At 34.6% G+C, this 26,286-nt stretch overlaps 1 protein-coding gene across 5 annotated transcripts in view; it reads right to left on the reverse strand.

The window, feature by feature from the left end:
• Nucleotides 1–26,286, reverse strand: part of TMTC3 (transmembrane O-mannosyltransferase targeting cadherins 3) — a 63,501-nt gene that overhangs the window by 22,562 nt on the left and 14,653 nt on the right. For all 5 annotated transcript variants that reach the window (XM_081249911.1, XM_081249908.1, XM_081249907.1 and 2 more), the window contains 6 exons: nt 23,415–23,633; nt 22,008–22,107; nt 16,703–16,818; nt 16,069–16,241; nt 10,044–10,296; nt 4,142–4,290 (listed from right to left, as the gene is read on the reverse strand). In XM_081249911.1, coding sequence (XP_081106037.1) covers nt 4,142–4,290; nt 10,044–10,296; nt 16,069–16,241; nt 16,703–16,818; nt 22,008–22,107; nt 23,415–23,555 — 932 coding nt within the window. In that variant the 5' untranslated portion in view covers nt 23,556–23,633. The remainder of the gene's footprint in view (nt 1–4,141; nt 4,291–10,043; nt 10,297–16,068; nt 16,242–16,702; nt 16,819–22,007; nt 22,108–23,414; nt 23,634–26,286) is intronic.

Below are 26,286 nucleotides of genomic sequence, written 5' to 3' on the forward strand. Positions count from 1 at the left end.
GGCAATCAGAGAAGAAAAAGAAATAAAAGGAATCCAAATTGGAAAAGAAGAAAACTGTCACCGTTTGCAGATGACATGCTACTATACATAGAGAATCCTAAAGATGCCACCAGAAAACTACTAGAGCTAATCAATGAATTTGGTAAAGTTGCAGGATACAAAATTAATGCACAGAAATCTCTTGTATTCTAATACACTAATGATGAAAAATCTGAAAGAGAAATTAAGGAAACACTCCCATTTACCACTGCAACAAAAAGAATACAATACCTAGGAATAAACCTACCTAGGGAGACAAAAGACTCGTATGCAGAGGACTATAAGACACTGATGAAAGAAATTAAAGACGATACCAACAGTTTGAGAGATATACCATGTTCTTGGATTGGAAGAATCAATATTTTGAAAATGACTATACTATCCAAAGCGTTCTACAGATTCAATGCAATCCCTATCAAATTAAATGGCATTTTTTACAGAACTAGAATAAAAAATCTTAAAATTTATATGGAGACACAAAAGAGCCCAAATGGCCACAGCAGTCTTAAGGGAAAAAAACAGAGCTGGAGGAATCTGACTCCCTGACTTCAGACTATACTACATAGCTACAGTAATCAAGACAATATGGTACTGTCACAAAAACAGAAATATAGATCAATGGAACAGGATAGAAAGCCCAGAGATAAACCCACGCACCTAGGGTCAACTAATCTATGACAAAGGATGCAAGAATATACAATGGAGAAAAGACAGTGTCTTCAATAAGTGGTGTTTGGAAAACTCGACAGCTACATGTAAAAGTGTGAAGTTAGAACACTCCCTAACACCATACACAAAAATAAACTCAAAATGGATTAGAGACCTAAATGTAAGAGCAGACACTATAAAACTCTTACAGGAAAACATAGGAAGAACACTCTTTGTCATAAATCACAGCAAGATCTTTTTTGATCCACCTACTAGAGTAATGGCAACAAAAACAAAAATAAACAAATGGGACCTAATGAAACTTCAAAGCTTTTGCACAGCAAAGGAAACCATAAACAAGACCAAAAGACAACCCTCAGAATGGGAGAAAATATTTGCAAATGAAGCAACTGACAAAGGATTAATCTCCAAAATTTATAAGCAGCTCATGCAGCTCAATAGCAAAAAAACAAACAACCCAATCCAAAAATGGGCAGAAGACTTAAATAGGCATTTCTCCAAAGAAGATATACAGACTGCCAACAAACACATGAAAGAATGCTCAACATCATTAATCATTAGAGAAATGCAAATCAAAACTACAATGAGATATCATCTCACACCAGTCAGAATGGCCATCATCAAGAAATCTAGAAACAATAAATGCTGGAGAGGGTGTGGAGAAAAGGGAACCCTCTTGCACTGTTGCTGGGAATGTAAATTGCTACAGCCACTATGGAGAACAGTATGGAGGTTCCTTAAAAAACTAAACATAGAACTACCAGACGACCCAGCAATCCCACTACTGGGCATATACCCTGAGAAAACCATAATTCAACAAGAGATATGTATCAAAATGTTCACTGCAGCTCTATTTACAATAGCCAGGACATGGAAGCAACCTAAGTGTCCATCAACAGATGAACTGATAAAGAATATGTGCCACATACATACAATGGAATATTACGCAGCCATAAAAAGAAACAAAATTGAGTTATTTGTAGTGAGGTGGATGGACCTAGAGTCTGTTATACAGAGTGAAGCAAGTCAGAAAGAGAAAAACAAATACCATATGCTAACACATATATATGGAATCTAAGAAAAAGAAAATGGTCATGAAGAACCTAGTGGCAAGACAGGAAGAAAGACACAGACCTACTAGAGAATGGACTTGAGGATATGGGGAGGGGGAAGGGTAAGCTGTGACAAAGTGAGAGAGTGGCATGGACATATATACAGTACCAAATGTAAAACAGATAGGTAGTGGCAAGCAGCCGCATAGCACAGGGAGATAAGCTCGGTGCTTTGTGACCACCTAGAGGGGTGGGATAGGGAGGGTGGGAGGGAGGGAGACGCAAGAGGGAAGAGATATGGGAACATATGTATATGTGTAACTGATTCACTTTGTTATAAAGCAGAAACTAACACATGACTGTGAAGCAATTATACTCCAATAAAGATGTTAAAAAAACTGAAAAATGATTAATTTAACTACTGTATATTAAATTTGCATTAAAACAAAACAAAACAAAAGACACATGCACCCCAATGTTAACTGCAGCACTATTTACAATAGCTAGGTCATGGAAGCAACCTAAATGCCCATTGACAGATGAATGGATAAAGAAGAGGTGGTATATATATACAATGTAATATTACTCAGCCATAAAAAGGAACGAAATTGGGTCATTTGTAGAGACATGCATGAATCTAGAGACTGTCATACAGAGTGAGGTAAGTCAGAAAGAGAAAAACAAATATCGTATATTAACGCATATATGTGGAACCTAGAAAAATGGTACAGATGAACTGGTTTGCAGGGCAGAAACTGAGACACAGATGTAGAGAACAAACGTATGGAAACCAACGGTGGGTAAACGGTGGGGAGTGGGGATGGGGGATGGGGTGTTATGAATTGGGAGATTGGGATTGACATATATATATATATACACTAATATCTATAAAGTGGATAACTAATAAGAACCTGCTGTATAATAAAATAAAATTCAAAAAAAATTAAAAAAATTAAAAAGATGGTTATAATTCAATAATCCCAATGATCTTATTTAGTATTAATAGTATTAATGTTCTCTGAGTCTGTGCTTTTTGTCTCAGTAACAGAGTTCAATTTCTTTCATTTTTTTTTTTTTTTTTTTTTTTTTTTTGGTACGCGGGCCTCTCACTGTTGTGGCCTCTCCCGTTGCGGAGCACAGGCTCCGGATGCGCAGGCTCAGTGGCCATGGCTCACGGGCCCAGCTGCTCCACGGCACGTGGGATCTTCCCGGACCGGGGCACGAACCCATATCCCCTGCATCAGCAGGCGGACTCTCAACCGCTGTGCCACCAGGGAAGCCCAATTTCTTTCATTTTGATAGATCCACTTAACCAGGATAATAGTGCGTGGATCAGAAGGAACATGGACATTGGAAGTAGTCAGGTGTAAATCTGAATCAAGACTCTGCTGTTGACTAGCTGTGTGGTCTTGTGTAATTCAGGTAACTTGCATGAGCTTCAATTTTCAAATGTGCAAAATGGAGTTAAGTCAAGATTAAATGAGAAAAATCTAAAGAGTGTATCCTGGAGCTGGTACATGACAGGCACTCCAAAATTGGTAGTGAGTATAACTGGATATATGGATAGAAGCTAAGAGAAAAGGTTTCGTAGATGGCATTGAAAATTGTAATCATGGATGAGATCACCCAGGGAGAACATGCAATGTGAGGAGAATGGCTATTAGTAAAACTCTGAGAAATAAAAAATATTTAAAGAGCAGGTGCAGCAGGGAGAATCTGAAAACTGAGCAGAAATGAACAAATGTGGAAGAGAATCAGGACAGAGACTTTTTATAGATGCCAGGGAAATAAAATTTAAATAAAAGCATTAACTGGATTTAGCTATGAGAGGCAATTTGTTACATGTTAGTAAAGTGACGTAGAGAGAAGTCAGAATTCTGTGGGTTGAAGGGTGAATGGAAAGTAAGAAAAAGGAGATAGTGACTGTTCTGTTCCTTAACTATTGGTTTAAGGCAGTTAGGACATGGTGGTTACAATGAAGCAAGAAATTACAGATTGCCTTCTATATGCATTTTACATATATTAACCCGATATAACTCACTTAAGGAAGAAGACTGTTATCTTAGTTCACTGCATATGGAAGTAGCAATGATCACCTGAAACTTTAGTCTCAATAATATTCTATTTTGCATTTGGGTCTGACTGAAAGTTTTTTTGTCTCAGGCTGTAAAATAAAATTATATAAATATGAGGAAGACCATAGGATAAGGTAGGGGTTACGTAGCTTTCCTAACCTGAATTACAGACAATGAGGAGACTGTCAATGTGAAAAACAAGAAGGTATAAAATATGACATAAAAACCAAACATTTTAAATACTTAAATGTATCATATTGAATTCTATAGTTAATAAGCATTAAATGCACTAACATTTTAATTCACCTTTTGTTTGATATTTTCTGCCATCCATGGGCTACCAAAATACAGAACCCCATGCTGGGAACATATAATACTCTCTCAGCAACAACAAATCCAACTGGGAAAAAAAGGTTTGATGCAGGAATAAATGGTAATGCCATTAAACAAAGTGCCTACAAAGAAAAACAAGACATTTTATTAAATTAAAAAATATATGCACATAAACAGTCAAATCCAAATATTTTTTCATTTAATTTGGATAATGTACTGGTGGACCATTTTTTTTTTTTTTTTTTTTGCGGTACGCGGGCCTCTCACTGCTGTGGCCTCTCCCGTTGCGGAGCACAGGCTCCGGACACACAGGCTCCGTGGCCATGGCTCGCGGGCCCAGCCGCTCCGCGGCATGTGGGATCTTCCGGGATCGGGGCACGAACCCGTGTCCCCTGCATCGGCAGGCGGACTCTCAACCACTGCGCCACCAGGGAAGCCCTGGTGGACCATTTTTAATAATACTATAATGGATACTGATTTAAACATAAAGAAGGACGCTTAAGGATGGTAACAACAAACATGAGGAGGTATGTCAGCAAGGTGGAATGAAGTCTTCTTGAATGCTAGAACTTATACCTAAGGCTCATTCAATTATCAATAAATAAAAAATATTTTTTGAAAATATATCTAAAATAAAAACCAGTAATTTTTATATATCTAACTTATGTGCTTGTGGTAAAAATAAATTGAGAGGAAAATATATTAGGTTTTAATAAAATAAAACTACAAATTGTAGGTTGATAAAATAGCCAAACACATCAGTTTTTATTATTTTACTACTATCTGTAATACTGGAAATTGATAAGGTACATTTCAGACAAGACAGTAGACTACTTCTATACATTACTTCAGCGTTACTTTGCATAGTATTCTGATGGGTCACATACATTTAACGGAGACTTAGTATATGTATAAAAATAAACCTGGCCCCTTTAAATCAACAGTCTTTTATTCTATAAGAATTTCTAAAATCGAACACTGTACACTGTGTTAGAAATAAACATCACAAAATGCTTAAGAGTTTTTGCCATTTTGAAAATGGGATGGCATATGGTTTCCAGATTACAAAGCCATTACAAAAGATAAGACACAAATAACTTATGGAAAGAAATAAGTTGGTTGTCATTAGGACATCTGTTTCTATGGACATCTGCTTCCATATTTCATTACCCTGATTTGTTTTATAGTACCTAATGGAATAAATAAGTTGTTCTTTCAACTTCAGAAGTTTGAGAGTCCTCTAACAGTTTGAGAGGAAGGAATGCCTTTTTTATACTTTATTAGTAAAAATCGATGTAGAAATGTAAATACAGTGAGAAGAATACTTTCTCCATGAATCACAAATTAATAACTTGTAATAATACAAAAGACTGAATCTGAAGAAAAGCACTACCATCGAATTGCTCAGTATCATATCGATTTATATGTCTGAAATTTTAGTGTTTTCTTTTTAATCAAAAAGGTAAAACATTAAGAGTGCATAATTCACTTTCCACTTCCCAGAAATGCTTGATTGATTTAAAAACAACCAGCTAGCTGTGAAACAGAGATTTGTTTCTAAGTACATGATCCTTTTAAAAGAATATATTCCCTATTAATTCATGGATGCCCTAAGGCAATTTCACTGGAAAAAAATTAAGTGTTAAATTCAGCCAAAGATGCATCACAGACTGATGTGTAAGCTACACAAAAAAGAAAAACCATCTCTCAAAAAAATCTACTGGTTCTTGAATAAGAAATGTCTCAATGATTAACTTACTCAGAAGTTCTAATATAATCTCTATTAATGTATGCCAACCAAGTTTACTGTAACGAACATAATATCCTTCTTCCAGTGATGTAAAATCTCCTTAAAAAAAGGATGGGGGCTTCCCTAGTGGCGCAGTGGTTAAGAATCTGCCTGCCAATGCAGGGCACATGGGTTCGAGCCCTGGTCCGGGAAGATCCCTCATGCCGCAGAGCAACTAAGCCCGTGCACCACAACTACTGAGCCTGTGCTCTAGAGCCCGCAAGCCACAACTACTGAACCCACGTGCCACAACTACTGAAGCCCGCGCGCCTAGAGCCCATGCTCTGCAACGAGATGCCAGGACAATGAGAAGCCCGCACACCACAACAAAGAGTAGCCCCTGCTCGCCGCCAATGAGAGAAAGCCCGCGCACAGCAAAGAAGACCCGACACAGCCAAAAATAAAAACAAATAAGGAAATAAATTTAAAAAAAAAAGGAAGGATGGTCATGGAATAAGCCAAGAGTTTGGAGGCAAATCTGTTTCACTTCTTGTTACATAAGGTAAACTATTCAAATCACCTAGTGACTTCATTTCATTATAAATAAATCGGGGATTAATAACTACTAATATTGTTGAGATACATATGACATCTTATTTAATAAGTGCTTAACATGGTATCTGGTACTTGAGATACTCCTTTGATCTATGTATCTTGTTCAGAGATCTTCAGAAAATTATCACCATTAAAAAACAGCATGTTTAGTTTTATACATATTTTCAGATTATTTTCCATTATAGGTTAGTATAAGATATTGAATATAGTTTCCTGCTGTTTATCTGTTTTATGTATAGTAGTTTGTATCTGTTAATCCTATACTCCTAATTTATCCCACCCTTCCCTCCCCTTTCCCTTTGGAAGCCATTAGTTTGTTTTCTATGAAATTAACACAATACTGTAAATCAACTGTATTTCAAATTAAAAAAAGTTTAAAAAAAGTATGCTTAGGACTATACTTAAAGCAGTTATACCTAAGGTCACAAGTGTTCCTTTTTTATACATGTAAAACATAATTAATGTAATTAATATAAATGTTTATTTCATTGGCAATATCCTATTTTTCATTCAGCTTGAACTACACAAATCATTATTTTATTTGCCAAATCTCTGTATTTACCCACCCCTCCTTTTTTTCCTTTCTTTTAGTAGAACCCCGGCTTTGGATGTATTCTACCACATATATGCTTCGCCTTTATTTATGTGAGCAGCAAAGCACTACTAGAAAGTCCCAAAGCAAAATAGATTAATATCATCATAAACTCATGATCAACTTCAAATTGATCCTTAAGACTGCTGAGGATTCCTAGGTTTCTTTGGTAGGCTCACTCCCACTCTCTTTGACTATTTTGAATCTTGACTACTTTTCTCAAAATTTTGACCCATGTCACTTTCAGCAGGTGACACTTCCAAATTTTCAGAGAAAACTAAAGCGATAAAACAAGAATTCCTTCAATTCTCCGCTACTAAACCTACGAACATCCACATTCATGTTCATTTCCATCCTTCCTGTAACCATAAGTGGTGTCTCCATCTATCTCAGGCCAAACCTGAGCTCTATACCTCTAATCTCACTATCAATCATCTCTTCTTTCATTTACTTAATCACTTTCTTATGAACTTCCTATGTTAAAAATGCTCTTGCCTCTCCAACCTTAAAAATCTTCTCTTTTGACAACACATCTTTAAGTTATCTTACCCAATTCATTATGGCCCTTAAGTATAAAACAAGTTCCCACACTCTTAGGAAAAGATTTTTGGAGCCATGGCAACAAGTAATTGGTTGTAACCTCACTTAATCAACATTTCAACTCAATGAATATGTTTTTGTAAGCCAACCCATTAGTGATATCAACATTTCAACTCAATGAATATGTTTTTGTAAGCCAACCCGTGATATCTCTGTGTCAAAAAGAGACAGCCAACTGCATGCTCCAGTGAAAGTGATTCTACATGCCAACCAAGCCAGTCTTCCCCCACCATCAACCCACTCCAGCCTCTGAAGGTCCATCAATTCCAGATCTCTGTGCTTCCCCCAAGCCCTGCAGAAGATCAGCAGTTTATTATACTTGAAGCCCTTGCCTGACTGGCTGTCTTTCCTAAGTTAGGAAATTCAAGCTTGTCTCATCCTTTGAAATATTCAAAGTTAAATCACCCCTACAGTTTACCTACACTAGCGATCTTCACTTCCTCACTTCCTAATCAAATCACTCCACAGAAATAAATTTCATTTAAGTAACTAGTATACCTAAAAGAGGTCAAATCCAACTGATCTCACTTCTCTACTTGACAGCAGCTGTTAGTGTTAACCATTCTTTTTTTTTTTTTTTTGGCGGTACACGGGCCTCTCACTGTTGTGGCCTCTCCTGTTATGGAGCACAGGCTCTGGACGCGCAGGCTCAGCGGCCATGGCTCGCGGGCCCAGCTGCTCCGCAGCATGTGGGATCCTCCCGGACCGGGGTACGAACCCGTGTCCCCTGCATCGGCAGGCAGACTCTCAACCACTGCGCCACCAGGGAAGCCCAACCATTCTATCTTTCTTGAAGCACTTTCCTACCTTTCTGTACATTTGGTGTACCTCCCATTTAGGTTCATTTTCCTTTATATGGTATGTAATGTGGAAGTTTTTCAAGACCTAGATATAGGATTCTTCTCTTTCATTCTATAAAGTCCCTTCAACTATTTATTGAGGGAAAATTAAGACCAAATACTCTAAGGCATGCATTATGTGTATGAATTAACTTCTGTACATCTAGAATGGTGCCAGCAAGTTACCATCTCTAAGAAAAATGACAAAATCCCAGTTGAGAAAGGCTGCTCTATAACCTCTCCATAGGCCTTCTTCTCCATATCCTGGTTTCAATTACTATCTCTACAGCAATTATCAAGTTTCTCTATGGTAATCAATCAAATTTTTACGTGTAGCTCAGTCTTCGCCACTGAACTCCAGGCACAAAGTGCTATTCGAAATCTCTATCATATTGTTTCATAGGTACCTCAAACTCAACAGTTCCAAAAATAATAGTAAATATGATCTTTTTTCAAATCCTATATTCTTTCAAATCTCTCTAGAATGCAAGTTCTCTAGAAATGGGGACCCTGTATTTCCTTTTATTATCATATACTCAGTGCCTAAAATGCTACCTGGTACATAGGCTGAAAATCAAAAATTTTTATTGAATGAATAAGTGAATCTAGTGGCTGCAGCCAGAAATAATATATTTGCAAAGTATTAAAACCACGTTTTGGCATATAGTAAATGCTCAAGAAAAGTTAAAGATTATTATTTTCTACCATAATTTAAAGTAAGAGGCAACAGAATTATTATGAGTAAGATGTGAGGGCAGAGTTAAGAAAATTACAAAGAAACAGATCTCAGAAAAAGAAGAAAAGACTTTACTCAGAGTTCTCTGAACACAGTAAGAAATACCTCAGGGAGTAATGAAAGTCTTGCTAATGAAAAATAAAGAGCTATGTATTTCTAGTTGATTATCTTACCTGATACTCTTCTCTGTGCCAAGAAAACAAAGAAGTATATAATATGACTCATTTCTTTAAAGAGTGTATAATCTAGTTGGGTAAAGGTAAGAAATATATTTAAAAAAATGATGCTAAAAAGAATGCTTCGGACTTCCCTGGTGGCGCAGTGGTTGGGAGTCCGCCTGCTGATGCAGGGGACGCGGGTTCGTGCCCTGGTCGGGGAGGATCCCACATGCCGCAGAGCGGCTGGGCCTGTGAGCCATGGCCGCTGAGCCTGCGCGTCCTGAGCCTGTGCTCCGCGGCGGGGGAGGCCACAGCGGTGAGAGGCCCGCATACTGCCAAAAAAAAAAAAAAAAAAAAAAAAAATGCTTCTTGATTTCGTTCCCATCAAATTATGGAAATTCATAATCACTCTGTGTTTCATATGCTGAATGTGCAGCATTAGTCAAATTCTGATATATAATTCTAGAATAAGCTAAATTAAGTTCATAAATTAGGATGACATGAACAAAGAAAGACAGTAGTTCCTTAAAGATGCTTTTGATGAATTAAAGCCACTCTTAATAAACTGAATATAATATCACCTAAAAATTTAAGAAACTTTCTTACCATTAAAACAGTCTTGGAGGAATTACCAGGGTATCTGAGACCGAATACTCCCAAAGCCCCCAAAAAGCAAAAAAAAATAAATGTGGCAAGATTTCGAATATCTAGAAATGACTCTATAAGTGGTATTGTTCCCATGGTCCAATCGCAGCAGAGCTCTGAAGGATTTAACAAAAGCCAAGCATTCACAGGAAGGAGGTAGTTAAAAGTTAGCTGCCTTGTAGGAGTTGGGCTTACAGCAGCTGGGTTATCAAACCTGTATAAATAATGAAAAAAAAAGTTATTTAAACTAAAACATTTTTTAAACACAAAGTTAATATATAACAGATATAAATAAAGTACTGAACAATAATAATAAAAGCAATATTCTACATGTAATCTTGTTAAACCGAAGACAAATATTTTTTATGGATATTTCAGACTCTTGCCAGAGTTCAAACTGTCTAACCTTTATGAAATGCCTAGTTGAGAGCAGTGATATTTATGAATAACTGTTTGGAGGGCAAGCAGGTTATCTATTTTTAGTTTATTATTATGATTCAGACATGCATTCTATAATGTTATGACATGCTGCAGAAGTGCTTTCATTAAATTATGACCTTCCGATTACAAGTCATAAGAAAAGTTTTATAAGATTCATTGTTGCATGTGTTTATGAATGCTTCTGAGAACACTAACCAATGCTTTCCTACATGAGACGTTTCTTTCACCACTAAATGCTAATAAAACTTATGCTTCCTAGAAAGAATTCCTATGTTTTTCTTTTGGCAGGAACAGACAAAACTATATTACCTATGGGCTTTTCCTCTTTACTTAGACTTCTAGAAAGCTAAAAAGCAAATTCCCAGTACAGAGGAGTAACTGTACAGCCCTATGTAACATTTTATTTGTGTTCTACTTAATATAAGCTTATATCCTAGTTTAAATAGGCCATGATACATTAAATGTACATTTCATTAATTTAGTCTATTTTCTGCAAATTAAGTCAAATCATTTTTTTAAAAAGTACATTTAAATGAATCATTTCAAATTTTTATTTCTTTAGGCTATGTTCTAAATTGTATTGGCTATATTAACATATAGTCCTTTAAAAACCCAATTTCTCATTTTAAAATGAATAAGCCAATGAAAAATCAATGAATAATATTTTCTAAACTTTCATGTTTGAATATACACATATATGAAAAATACTAAGTCTTGAAAGTCAGGACTTGAATTCTCAAAATAACCAACAGAACTGAATACAAAGCTTTTCCCTTGTAATCCACTTTCAGAGTTCATTTAAAAATATTAACAGTTTATCTAGGATAGGTGATTTAATAATTGAACTGCAGTCAAAGAGTACATGTCAAAGCAAGTCAAATCATATTACAATCAACCTCACAGGGTAATAGAATAAAATTTATATAACACACACAAATACATACACATGTATTAAATGAGCTGTTTAGTTTAGCATGGCTAGACTCAGAAGTAGAAATTCTGGAAGTTAAAAAGTAATTATTTTTTAAAGAAAAAAAATGCTGTTAAGAAGGATAATTATTACACAATGAAATAGAACTCAGCCATAAAAAACAATGAAATAATGCCATTTGCAGCAACATGGATAGACCTTGAGATTATCATACTTAGTGAAGTCAGGCAGAGAAAGACAAGTATCACATGGTATCACTTATATGTGGAATCTAAAATAATGATACAAATGAACTTATTTATAAAACAGAAACAGACTCACAGGCATAGGAAACAAATTTATGGTTACCAAAGGGGAAAAGGTGGGAAAGGGATAAATTAGGAGCCTGGGTTTAACAGATACACACTACTATATATATTGATAAAACAGATAAACAAGGTCCTACTGTATAGCATAGGGAACTATATTCAATATCTTGTATTAACCTATAATGGAAAAAAATCTAAAAAAGAATATATATATATATATATATTTATGTAAAACTGAATTACTTTGCTATACACCAGAAACTAACACACTGTAAATCAACTATACCTCAATTAAAAAATAAAAATAAAAGAGAGAGAGAAAAAAAGGATAATTATGTGAAAAATCACAAATAATATGTTGGGCATAAAAGAAATTATCTGAATAAAATTTATTCTAACCAGGGCCAGAAATGAACTATCATGGATAGCAACATGAACAATATTTTGGGCTTTTGTTTAAAAAAAAGTTTTTGCATGTAATGTCAGTCACTTAAAACTGAATACGGAACTAGTCTAAGTTTCCTCTTAAACTTTAGATAAGGTGAAATGGAATAATGCTAATCTTAGAGCAGGGAAAAAATGATATGAAGACTGTTAAAATTCAGTAAAACTTTTGCTTCTAGCCTTAAACAACTAAAAAATACACAATATATATAAAACTTTTTTTTTTTTTTTCTTTGCGGTATGCGGGGCTCTCACTGTTGTGGCCTTCCCATTGCGGAGCACAGGCTTCGGACGCGCAGGCTCAGTGGCCATGGCTCACGGGCCCAGCTGCTCTGCGGCATGTGGGATCTTCCCGGACCAGGGCACGAACCTGTGTCCCCTGCATCAGCAGGCGGACTCTCAACCACTGCGCCACCAGGGAAGCCCTAAAACTTCTTTTAATATACTGAGTATCAGGCAAAGAAGGACAATGCCTGATAGGAAAAAAAAAACAAATGAGGGGAGCCCTACCTGGAGAGATTAGTACCTCGACAGAGTTTTTAGTCTGTGCAGCAAGAGAGAACCTGAGTGGAATCCACTTGGATCCCTGAGTTCAGAAGATAGAGCTGGGAGCCCTAGAAGTCCAGGGGGTTACAATTAGTGGGCAGAATACCAGAGAGAAGAAAGCTGCTGAGAGAGAACTCAGATCTGTAGAGGATCTCTCTCCAGTTTCCAGTACTAATGAGAACTGATCAGCACACATATGTGGGGAAATACCTAGGGACAGTGTAGTGGGTTGATTCATGTCTCCCGAAAGTTCATGTCTAGCAAAAACCTCAGAACGTGACTTTATTTGGAAGTAGTGTCTTTGCCAATGTAATTACAGTTAAGGTGAGGTCATACTGGATAAGGTGGGCTCACTATTCAATGACTGAGGTCCTTATACAAAGAAGAGAAAATACAGAGAAACAAACATGGAAGAAGGCCAGTTAAAGATGGAGCAGATTACAGTGATGCAGCAACATGCCAAGGAATGTCAATACCAGAAGCTAGGAAAGAGGCATAGAACAGATTCTTTCCCAGGGCCTTCAGAAGGAACCAACTATGCCTGACACCTTGATTTTGGACTCTGGCCTCCAGCACTGTGAGAGAATAAATTCCTGCTGCTTTAAGCCACTCTGTTTCTGGTAATTTGTTAAAGCATGTCTAAGAAAACTAATACAGTTAGGAAAATACCTTCAGAAAGGATCAGATAAACATTCACAAATATCAAATACAACTGGGAACAGTTCCTCAGCAGTCAGAGTGGAAATCCTCATAATTCAAAGTCTATCGGTGGCGTGGTCAGAAGGGTCTTGTGTCAGCAAGGAAGCAAAATTAGTCCTATCCCAAACGCTACTGTGGTCTCCCAAAACAAAGCTTAAAAGCAAGACTTGAAGATGAAACATTTTTCAAATAACTTACATGCATCCCAGAACAATGGTCTACAATATAGGAATACATTGTAAAGTTCACATATGGCACCTATTTAAAAAACTACCAGGCATGTGAAGAAGTAGAAAAATACAATCCATGAGGAGAAAAACTATTCAATCTAAATTGACCAACAAATGACACAAATGATAAAATTAGTAGATAAAGACATTAAAGTACTAGAACATGTAGAAACATGGAATACACAAAAAAGGCCCCAAAAGAACTCAAACAGAGATGAAAACAATGTCTGAGATGAAAAATAACTAGAAAAAATTAAGGGCAGATTAGACTATGCAGAAAAATGGTTAGTAAACTTGAAGATACAACAAAAGAAACTATCCAAAATGAAAATGGGGAAAATAGCTTTGGAGGGAAGGGGAATAAACAGAGCATCAGTATGACTTCAAGAAGCCTAAAATACATGTAATTGGAGTCCTAGAAGAAGAGTGGAGAGCAAAGTAAAAAATATTTCAAGAAGTAATTTCCAAAATTTATATAAAGTAAGACCTACAGATTCTAAAAAGCTCAATTAACCTAAGCACAAGAAACAAGAAGATAAAAGAAACATTAACTGAAAGTTTGTACCTTTTGTCCACCTTCACCCAAACTTCCAGTTATAAGATAAATAAGTCCTGGGGATGTAATGTACAGCATGACGACTGTAGCTAACAAGACTGTATTGTATATTTGAAAGCTGCTAAGAAAGTAGATCTCAGAAGTTCTCATTAAAAGGAAAAAAAAATTTTGTAATTATGTGTGATGATGGATGTTAACTTATTATGGTAATCATTTGTCTGTGTGTGTGTGTGTGTGTATAAAACCATTATATTGTACACCTAAAATTAATACAATGCTATATGTCAATTATGTCTCAATTAAAAAAATATATAAGAAGAGAAACAATGATAAAGAGAAACTATTAAAAGCAGGCACAGAAAAAAAAAGATACTACATGCAGAAGCATAAAGATAAGGATAAGATTTCCCATTTAAAATAACACAAGCCAGAGAATACTGAGCAACATTTTTATATTAGTGAATGAAAAACAGTCAATGTAGAATTCTACACTCAGGGGAAATATTTTTCAAAAATGAAGGAAAAATAAAGATTTTTTAATATACAAAAGCTTAAAGAATTCATCACCAGCAGTCCTACATGTCAAGAAATGTCAAAGGAAGTCCTTCAGTCACAAGGAAAAATGGTGCCAGATGAAAATCTTGATCTAACAAAGAAATGAAGAACACTAGAAATGGTAACTCTATGGGGTAACATAAAAGAATTTTTAAATTTAAATCTCTTCCAAAGATAATTGTTGAAAGCAAAAGTTAACAATGTATTGTCAGATTTACAATGTATATTCAATAAAAATGTATGCAAATAGCACAAAGGCTAAGTTCTTATTTATAATAAGTTTATATATTTATATAAAAACTTACTTATTGTATATATAATATTTGTACTATATATGCTGACATTTATACTATATATACTTGCAATTATAATATGCCTTTCAGATAAACTGTGATAAGCAAAGGACATAAACAAAAAACCCTAAAGCAATCACTAAAAATACACAGCAAAGATATACAGCTAATAAGCCAACAAGGAGCTAAGAACGGAGTATTACAATATACTCAATTCAAAAGAAGAGAGAGAGAAAAAAAGGGAACAAAGAACAGACAAGACAGAGAGAAAACGATTAGCAAGATGGGAGATTTACAACAAACTATCAACAGTTGAACCCCCCCATTTAAAAGACAGATTATCTGACCAAACAAAAAAGACCCAACTATATGCAGCCTACAAGAAATCCACTTTAAATAATAAAGATATAGATTTGAAAAGTAAAAGATAAACCATGTAACACTAACAAAAGACAGCTGGAGTGGTTACATTAATATAAGGCAAAATGAATGTCTTATAAGACTACTACTGGAGATGAAGCTCATTTAATAATGATAAAGGGATCAATACATCAAGAGGACATCACAATCCTAAACACTGATACACTTTATAATAGAGCTTTAAAGAACATGAAGCAAAAACTGATAGAACTGCAAGGCAAAATAGACAAATCTACAGCTACAGTCAGTGATTTCAACATTCTTCTCTCAATAATTAATATAACAAGTAGACAAAACTCATTAAGGATATAGAAGACTTAACCAATTTTGGGGGGGTCATTATCTTGACTGTGATGTTTTCATGAGTGTACACGTATGTCAAAACCTATTAATTTGTACATTTTATATATATGCAGGTTTTAAAAAAGTATTAATTATACCTCAATAAAGCTGTTAAAAAACCTCAATGTAAATCAAAGACTTTCTGGAACATTTACAATCACTTAAAATGCAAAGTTAAAAAAAAAAAGATGGAAGAAAACAAAAGAACCAGAATATCATACCTGGTGAATACTGGAAGTTGGGATTGAATAACCTGGACTCTAATCACAACAAGTAATAGTGTACTGAACATCAAAACAATGAGTTTTATTAGTGTCTGCAGCATAGAAAATGGAATACTACCCTTTCCGCGAAGAAACTGTCCAGCAGTAGTACATAATAGTGGCAAAGTATACTAGAAAAGGAAAAAAATGTTTAAGTAACAAATAGCACCTTACTGTAGTTTTTCAACAATTATCATACTTTCTAAATGCAAGATTAAATAAAAATTGACCAAAATTATAATACCAACATGGAGCAAATGGTGGAGCTGATAATGAATAAAACTGAGCCCAATAATCTTATCCAATAATTAATTATACTGTACAGTATTACTGTGTGCTTTCCCAAGTTGCTTAATGGTTTCATTATTGAAACTTAAAAAGCTGTTCTTAAAAAACTGAAGGTATAATATAAAATGTTAGGTAATTTTCAGTGGGTAAGAAGGCAAAACATGCTTGTTTCTTGCAAATTTTTAGTAATCATAATGGGTAAACAGACCAATTTATATAATAATACATTTAGAAAATAAGTTTATTATAATCTGATTCAAATAGAATAAAAGATAGCAACAAGGAAATTTAGATTTCTCCTTACCCCCTGGGCAATAAATACTTCATACACACAGCAAATTCCCACAACTGTTATTCCCTGCTCTTTACACAGTGTTGCAACAGCCACTAAAAACACTGTCAATGCGATAGGAGTCCACACTGCAATTTAAGAACAGGAAAATATAAAAACACACAAAACAATTTTATAATATCATAAAAGGATATTTTAAGTTAGACAACTATTAGACATTACTGAAAAACTTTACTTGTGATTCTATATTCACATTTCTTATTTTCCACTGACATACTTTATATTTTAAAACATATTTAAATGCTGTAATTTTTGCTTTATATATTAAAAAAATCAAGATATATAATTTGAACTAAAAAATTTTTGTGGACAAGAAAATTATCTAACCAAATGCTAACATTTAAAAACAAAGGTAGAGTGGCCAATCTGGAGAAGAGAAACTTACAGGGTTGAGTGTGGTAATTAATGAACTATCAATTTGAAATGAAGATAAATACCTGAAATTATCATAGAGGTACCTATATACTTTATTATATCTATGAGTAATTAAAAAACACTTGAAAGTGAAAACTACTGGGCAAACTACAGTACCATTCTTACTAAAAAAAGACTATAAAAACTAAAACACGTTAGCAATAAGCATTTAAATCAATACTATTCTTTAAAAAATTTGTAACAGAACATTCACAAGTTCTGTTTAAATGGAAAACCTACTTCATCAATTTTAAGTAAATGTCTATTACTCAGTGGTAATTTGATTAAAGAACCATGAATTGTGAGAGTAAATCTGGATCTATTACTAACTTGCTTTGTGATTCTGGGCAACTTTTCTGAGCTTTAGTTTTCTTATTGGAAAATATGATTTCTAATTCTTTTCCAGTTTAAGAATATATGGTACTTTGATTGTGTGACCTCAGTTTTAATTAAGGACATTAATCAAAGTAAATGCAAATAACTGACTTAAATCCAGGTATAAATAAGAAGAGAATTCATGAATCTAATACATTTTTCTTTTGTCACTGGGCTTCATATAGAAACATCTGTTTTTGAAATCATTTGCAATTTTAAAATACTCTATAGACTAATTACCGAAAGGAAAATCAACTAAAAAAAAAATGAGAACACTACTGGAAATACTAAGTATTGATATAATAGTATTCCTTCCTCAAAAAAGTATCTCATATTCTAGTTAGGCCTAAACCATCAATATTAATGTAACAGATTATATCAAGGGTTGAACTATCCTGCTAAAGTCACCAAGAAATTCACAGAGCAAAGAACTTAGTAGATGATTATTTACAAAACAAGTTGAACCTAAGTTGGACCTTGAAGGATATGCAGGACATGAAAGAACTGGGAAAGGGGTATGTATGAATAAAGGAATAGAGGAGGGAATACGCTTGGCAAATGAATGATACAGATGATACAGAATGGTACGCCTGAATGGGTATGCATAGATTAAAAACTAGTGGGAAACAATGGCTTGAAAATAGGTATATTAAACAGTTTATATAACCAGTTTAGCATATTTCATTGCATTTCAATCACCTTATGGGATGAGGGCAGGTGCAATCGTACTCATTTTTAAGATGAGGAAAGAATTTTGGAGGTTTAAAAAGAGTCATGCACAATAAGGAGACCATGACTTTAACTTGGTTCTTCTGATACTAAATTCAGAGCTTCTCACTAATTTGTATTTTCACTCCAAGGAAGAGAAATCAAACAGCTGCCTTCCAAGATGCTGGATTCAATCTAAGCAACTAATAGTTGTAATAAAGGCAAACGTTTTGCTGAAACCAGTCACTTCAGTTCTTTGGTGACTAAATTACTTTATGAACATATACACTTTGATTTTTATAATCAGGTCTCTGTGGCTAAAGTTACCGTGTGATTTTGTCCAAAACAAGTACCTCTGCTAAATAAGTTGACACTGAAAAAAAAATACATGTATAAGTGTAGAATCAATTTCAATCATCAAAATCTATTCCAATTTCAAAATATAGGTTTCCAAGCTGACTTTACATGTGTAAAGATACACACCTTCAGTAATCATGTATTTAAATAGTTATTTTAAGTATTTACTGCATTTGTAGGGGAGAGAGATAACAATAAATAAATATGTTTTGTCAAATGGTGACCTAACTATTATAGAGAAAAACAGAAAGTGAAGGGAAATAAAACAGAGGGGGGAAGATGAGTGGCGCTACTGATGACATTTGAGAAGAAACCTAAAGTAATGAAAAATCAAGTGCAAAGGGCCTAAGATGAATGATGCTTGTGAAAAGCGTATGGTACATGAATAACCCAGAATTTAAAGTGATTAAATAATTACAACTTGAAAATCTTTGCATAGGACAAATACCTTAGATAGACTGGAGAATACAAAGATGATGACAAAACTGTCTGTGGTCTCAGGAGTGAAATAATGTAATGTGGCGTATCATAGGGGAAAAGAGGACAGAGAGAGGTCCCGAGCAAGTTTCAGTATGTTTTCAATTAGAATTTAAAATATATTACATTCATTCACCTAATCATTTCCTCAACAAATATATACTGAACACTCACTGTATACCAGGAACCATTCTAGGAAATGGAGATAAGAAAGTGAGGGAAAGTTACCTACTCTAATGAAGGTTATATCCTATTGTAAGAGAACAATAAATGGGTTAAAAAAATTATGTATTTTTAGATTAAAAATGAGTCTTATGAGAAATGTAGGTTAAAGGGATAGAAAGCAACATGATTTGGTTTTTGTTTGGGTCAAGTGGTAAACTAGCATGACCTGTTGACCTATTAGCCCCTTTCCCCCAAATCAAGCCTAGAAAGATTAAGTGAGAGGAAAATATGGCTTCTAAGATATTAAAAACAAAAAAAGAGAGAAATTCCTGGGCATTGAAAGTTATCTTAAACATGTATGTTTGCATGGGTGTTTCGAGGGACTACATCTAAAGCAGAGAGTGAGAAAAAAATTTTTAAACTTTTTTCCTAGCCAATCCTGACTGCCCTGGGTAAATCATTATTTGTGCCTTTACTGTAGAAATCTGCAGCTACTGTAGGTTGTGGGTGTTCCAGGGATTAAATGAGAATACTTCAGAAGCCCTGCTGGGATAAGGCGTAAGATTTTTTTTTTTTTTTTTTTTTTTTTTGCTGTACGCGGGCCTCTCACTGCTGTGGCCTCTCCCGTTGCGGAGCACAGGCTCCGGACACACAGGCTCCGCGGCCATGGCTCGCGGGCCCAGCCGCTGCGCGGCATGTGGGATCTTCCGGGATAGGGGCACGAACCCGTGTCCCCTGCATCGGCAGGCGGACTCTCAACCACTGCGCCACCAGGGAAGCCCAGATTTTTTTTAAAGGTACAAAATGACCAACCACTCTTTAGCAGTCTCTTCCACCCACAGACCTTCCATCTAAATGCAGGGGGGTGGTAGACTGGCCTGTTCTCAATGCTGATTCTCTTTAAGGGACTAGAGCAGGTGGTTGGTAGAACGGTAACAATCGTGATCAACAGTGGCCCTGGGGAACCTGGAGATCTCCACCCTGGATTTTAATGAGTCACCAGATGGACAGAGTGGCGCTGGTCTTTCTCTTTATTATACACAGTGGTTGATAACTTTCAGAGAACATGTGGCCTGAGCTCACAAGCCAAAATAAGTAGATACCTGAAGGGTACCACAGTTATAAAAGAGAGAGCACAAACATAACAACAACATACATGACTAATTAAGAACTAATTGAAAAGATTAAGAATTTAAAATAAGTAATTCTAAAGGAAATAAGGAAAGATACTGGAGTTATAAAGAATAAGAAATCATTAAAAAGGACCAAGTAAAATTATTAAGGATCAAAAATATAATAAAATGAAAGGATATTTTAGTTAGAATGAAGAACTTCTCTATGAGGGAGACCGTTGAGCTGAGGCCTGATGATGTAAAGAATATAAATGAGACAACTATGTGAAGAACTAAAGGAAGAAAATTCAAGAAAGACGGTACAGCAAGTATAAAGGCCAGTGCTTCACCTGTTTAAGAGTAGCAAGAAGGTCTGCTTGGCTATAGTGAAGTGACTAGGGCAAAACTGCAGGAGACATGTTTAGAGAGATAGGCAGGAGCCTGATCATGGTCTTGAAGTTCACAGTATTTTCTAAGTTTATTATTCATGTTTTGCTTAGGATGGTATTTAAAGACGGTATTAGTTTGCAATTCTATATTAGCTACTGAACTACCTCTCACTGCATTACAGGCAACAGGGAAAATAGGGACACTGCTTCCTATGAGCCAGGTACTGCTTTAAATCCCTTAACATGCTTAACTCAACTAATCCTTCTCAACAGGTAGGGACTATTATTATCTACATTTTATAAAGAAACTAAAGCACAGAGAGGTTATGTAATCTGACCAACATAGTAAATGGAGCTACTAAATGGTGGACCTGAAATGTGAAACCAGACTCCAGAGTCCATGCTTTGAACCACTATGTTATACTGAACTCAAAACCATTTTAAGAAGGCATTGTGCATAGCAGCAAAAGGGAAACCTACTCATATTACAAATCTAAGAAGCTGTTTAGCTAAATTGCTTATCTCTTGAAACTTTGTTTTCATACATACAAAATTAAGCTCCTTATCATCAGTGCCTTGGGTTTATAGTGAGAAAATTCTCAAAGAACATAGAAAAAAACTCAGCATTAAATTTTAAGATTAACCAAGTACAGGTTAAGGTCATGATGCACTTCACATTTTGTGCCCTTTCATGCCCATTGGGCCCACACTCTTAAAAAATCATTTTTATTGCCTGGAATTTGTTTTCTGACATCATTAGGGCTAATGGGTTAATGTATACAAAGCATTTTCCAGGGTAGGCTACATGGAGGGGACTCATTAAATAGCTGAACTATGATCAACACATAATAAAAGTTATACTCTAACAGGCTTTTAACTTTGCCTAAACAATACAATTCATAGCCTTCACATGTGTTACTTATAGAAAGACAACTGAAGTATTGGTACTTTAATCATTTACAGGTAACAGCAAATGGGACTAAGAATGATCCTAAAACTCTTATATTCTAGGGAAATTTTTAAAAATTAGATCAAATAGAAACTGTTAGTCCTGATAAAATATAAACTACAAACAGTAATTTTTAATATTGACAATGTCACATACTTTTCTTATGTCCACAGATGCTAAAGTACAATAGCATGATATATAAAGATAAATACCAAAAACGGCATATGTTTTATAAGAACCACTTGAAGTAAACAGAAATTACTTGATCGAGTTTTATAGCTAAAGTAAAAAGTTAAATGTTAGACATTTACCTATGGAATTATCTGGTCCTTTTGATTTGGTATATGACAAAAATGCAGCTAGAAAAAAGATAGATGACAGAAGTTCTGCTCTTCCTACAACACCTGTTACCTAGAAAGGGAAGGAGAGGGGTTCATATTAATAAATAGCACCTTGAAATTTAACTATAATACAATTGCAACAGCAGTTTAATTAGAAATTAAACTGCCATAACTTTTCAAGTGCACATTTCTGTTTTTTAAGCATTCTTTGAGTGCCCTCATGTGGTGAATTTGTATGTCTTCCATAAAAGTAAATTTATCAGTGACTGTAACAGTTCTTTTATTATTCTGAAGTAATTATAGACTCAGAGGAAGTCGCAAAAATAGTATAGAGAAGTCCTGTTTACCCTTTACCCAGCTTCCTCTAATGGTAACATCTTACACAATTATAGTACACTATCTAGATGTAGTTCTTACATGTTTTCTTAAAATACAAGTGTTCTTAAAATACAAAAATATAATAAACTCAATACATTATAGCTCACAAATAAGCCTGCAAACTAAAACTTTAAAAGACAATAAACTTTAAAACATCCTTTTAAATTCAAAAAATTTAAATATAAAGTCCCCAAATCCCTTTAAAGTATTCTGAACTCACTATAAAACTTAAAACAACCTATTATTTTTGTAGATGTATAGAAAAATGTTCAGCTAGACACCAAAAGTTTCAAGATATTGGGAGAGACACACAACTACCCTCCAACACACACACACACACACACACACACACAGCAGAGTTTAAGAATACAAACTCTTGTTTAAAATTGAAAGCTTGTAACAAAGCAACTGAAAGAGTTCTCTTTGCTCTGCTGAGAGGCAATTCTGGAGTCTCAATATTACCAAGAAAAATACAGTTATAGTTTGTGAATGTGCTGGTGATGAGCATATTGGCAATAGTAGAGACAGCTCACAATTTTTAAACACATGGCAATAGACAATAAGAAATTACTGAGCATCATTTGTTAGGATATCTGTCCATGTTTGCATGTATTTTGATAAATTTTCATCCCTTACCTAAGTTTCTCTTATTATTTTCTGACCTTTGAAACAAAAAAATGCCAAGTTGACAAATATTTAAAATCTTTATTCATAAAAAAATTAGCAAAGAAAACTACTGTATTTATTTATATTTTACATCGCTAAAGCTGAGTGATTACATCTTACGTTCTTGAATAAATGTTTGTTTCAAAATTTGTTTTAAAAAATTTTATATAGTAGGAAAGTTAGACTCTACACTAGTAAGTTAAGATACTGTACCAATAGGAGTCTTCAAATACTTGGATTAAAGTCATGGTTAATTTTTTTTTCCTTAAAAAATATATACCATTATAGACATGTATAGGAATAATGCAAAAAACAATTTATAGTTTTACTTACTGCTTCTGTGTGTATTGGGTGCACTGCAAAAAGTAAAGAAGCAATCACACTACTCCGGTTATCCAGAAAGAGTTTGCAGACTTTAAGAAATATCACACTAACCACAGCATGAAAAATCATATTTAGGAGATGATATGACATAGGTTTCAGTTCACTAAACAAATAATTTAAGCGAAATGTCAATACTGTTAAAGGACGGTAAGACTTGTGGCTTCTCTCCTAAAAGGAAAAAAGAATCATCGATCATTGATTATTAAAGTATCTCGGTCCTTCTGGGTACATAAACTAATCACTGCTTTTACTACATTTGGCTGAGAAATAACAGTAAAATAATGAAATGCCCCAAGAATAATTCAAACATAAAAGATAGCTCTATGTGGGTTTTTTTGTGTGTGTGTTTTCCTATTTCCTTTGTACAAAAACAAGGCAATTTCATCTCTGATATATTAGTAGTCAAAGAATTAACAGTAAAAGAAGACCTAAATACTAATTCCTCTTCAATACACAGATTTTAAAAAGTAGGACAATAGTGATATTAATCAAGTTGTAGCACAGGATTTCTCTCCAAAGCCTGCTACCCAAACTATTACCAATACAAGCATTCATGTAACTGCTGGTTAGATCTTCAAAAGAAAACGTAAGAACAGAATGCTTACTCAGTGCAGTTTAAACAATGATGACTCAAAAAGGTACTGTCTAGTTGTCTTTTGAAAAAACACCTCCGTAATGTATAAACCTGAATATATTAAACCAAACATACTACACAGAGAGTAATACAAGAGCAAAAACTTTCTTAGAGAATAGATACCTTTGTTATTGCAGACTCTATTGGCAATAAATCAAATTCTATGTGAGGTACTGAATTTCTTTATAAACTAAAAGTTACATTTAACAAGAAATATTTTTACTTTAAGAGAAAATCAAACCAGATTTAAGAATAAAACACACACACACACACACACACGAAAGAATAAAACACACAAGTTAAAAAGATAAAATATTATCCTATTTATTTTTTGTAATTTTTTTTTTAAGATGTTGGGGGTAGGAGTTAATTAATTAATTTATTTATTTTTGCTCTGTTGGGTCTTCGTTTCTGTGCGAGGGCTTTCTCTAGTTGTGGTAAGCGGGGGCCACTCTTCATCGTGGTGTGCAGGCCTCTCATTATCGCGGCCTCTCTTGTTGCGGAGCACAGGCTCCAGACGTGCAGGCTCAGTAGTTGTGGCTCACAGGCCTAGTTGCTCCGCGGCATGTGGGATCCTCCCAGACCAGGGCTCGAACCCGTGTCCCCTGCATTAGCAGGCAGATTCTCAACCACTGCACCACCAGGGAAGCCCTATTTTTTGTAATTTTTTATAAAGGCATCCACACTCACCTTCTTTGCTCTCCTACCTCTTAGCATATTTTGCTGTAACTCTGGTATATAGCTATAGACTTAAGCCTGTTCATCCCCAATAGGGAACATTAGGAAGCACAAGAAACAAACATTTCCCATTTTGAAATTAAAAGCATTTTAATATCTGTGTCTGTATTGACTATACACAACATGAGTGCTATCTACCTAGAATGCATTTTCCTGCTTGGCTAATTCCTGTACATCCTTCGAATTTCACCTCAAGCATACAAAATTGTTTTTTAAAGGCAGTGTATTGAACTGAAATGGCTTGTAACAGAAAGCAGAAAAATGTTGTAGAAACCTTTTGGTTTCAAACCTTTCAGGTCAAAATCTAATGACATGATTAAAATCAAAATAGATATTAGCATAAATTGGGGGAATGGACACATATTTCTAAGAGTCTCTGGGGATAAAGGGTATGGGTAGAGGGGAATAAATTATCTAGAAAATAATATATGTTATAATAGTACCATATTTTCCCCTTGTTATCAAAACACTTATTTCTTCTAAAGGCTAGAATTTGATGAGAATAGGAAAGGTTGCAGGAAAATAAATAAGCTGCTTATTTAATAAGAAAAAATACTTGTTTGTGACGAGAGGAATGAAAGATTCCATACCCCTCCTTGAGAAGCTTCCAGATTTGGAGAATGCGGAAAGGGGCCAAGAATGACAAATGACAAAAAGTGTTATGTGTTATGTTTCAACAACTATGTGCTATGGACTACAGACAGATTAATTAATTAATCCTCAAGGTATTATTCTTTTATAGATCAGGAAAATGCCTCAGTCACCTAAAAGTTGTGTTCCCACCTATTTCACACAGCTTTTACATGACAGAACTAAAATTAGAATCTAATCTATATGATCCCAAGCTAACAAAGATTTAGTCCCAAACAGTTTAACACTGACCTTCAAAATAAAGTTACTGGCAAAGTAAAAATATCTCCATAAACATGAACTAAACTTTTGGGTTCTCAATATAAAATCAAATTAAGTATTAGGTAGGAGATATGGCACAAATTAAAATTTTTAATAAATCATTTTTTTCTGCAGAAAAATAGGCAATATGTATACTTAGCATTTTTACCCTTAAAGTCTAATCTATTTATATTGAAGTTACATATATTTTTAAATGGTTAAATACCACAAGCAGTCATCTCTTCTGCCTGACTCATAAGAGAGAAAAAAGAGAAATAAAGTTAGTTAGATTTGTGTTACGCCTACTGTTCTAACACATTTGGTTTTTACACACATATATTATTTTTAAAGAGATTAAGCCAAGGTACACAACCAAGGAAAGAATTAAGTACTATAAAAAATATGATCACATTTTCAACTTCCTGTCTAATTTATTACAAACATGTTATGTCTTGTATAAAATTTTTGAGGAAAAAAATCCATAATTACTGATGACGGCAATGCAATGTTGATAAAAAATCAGGAGTACTAAACTACCAGAATAATTTAAAATCTGAG

Source organism: Mesoplodon bidens (genome assembly GCF_964165515.1).
Source record: "Mesoplodon bidens genome assembly, chromosome: 11".
Lineage (NCBI taxonomy): Eukaryota > Metazoa > Chordata > Mammalia > Artiodactyla > Ziphiidae > Mesoplodon > Mesoplodon bidens.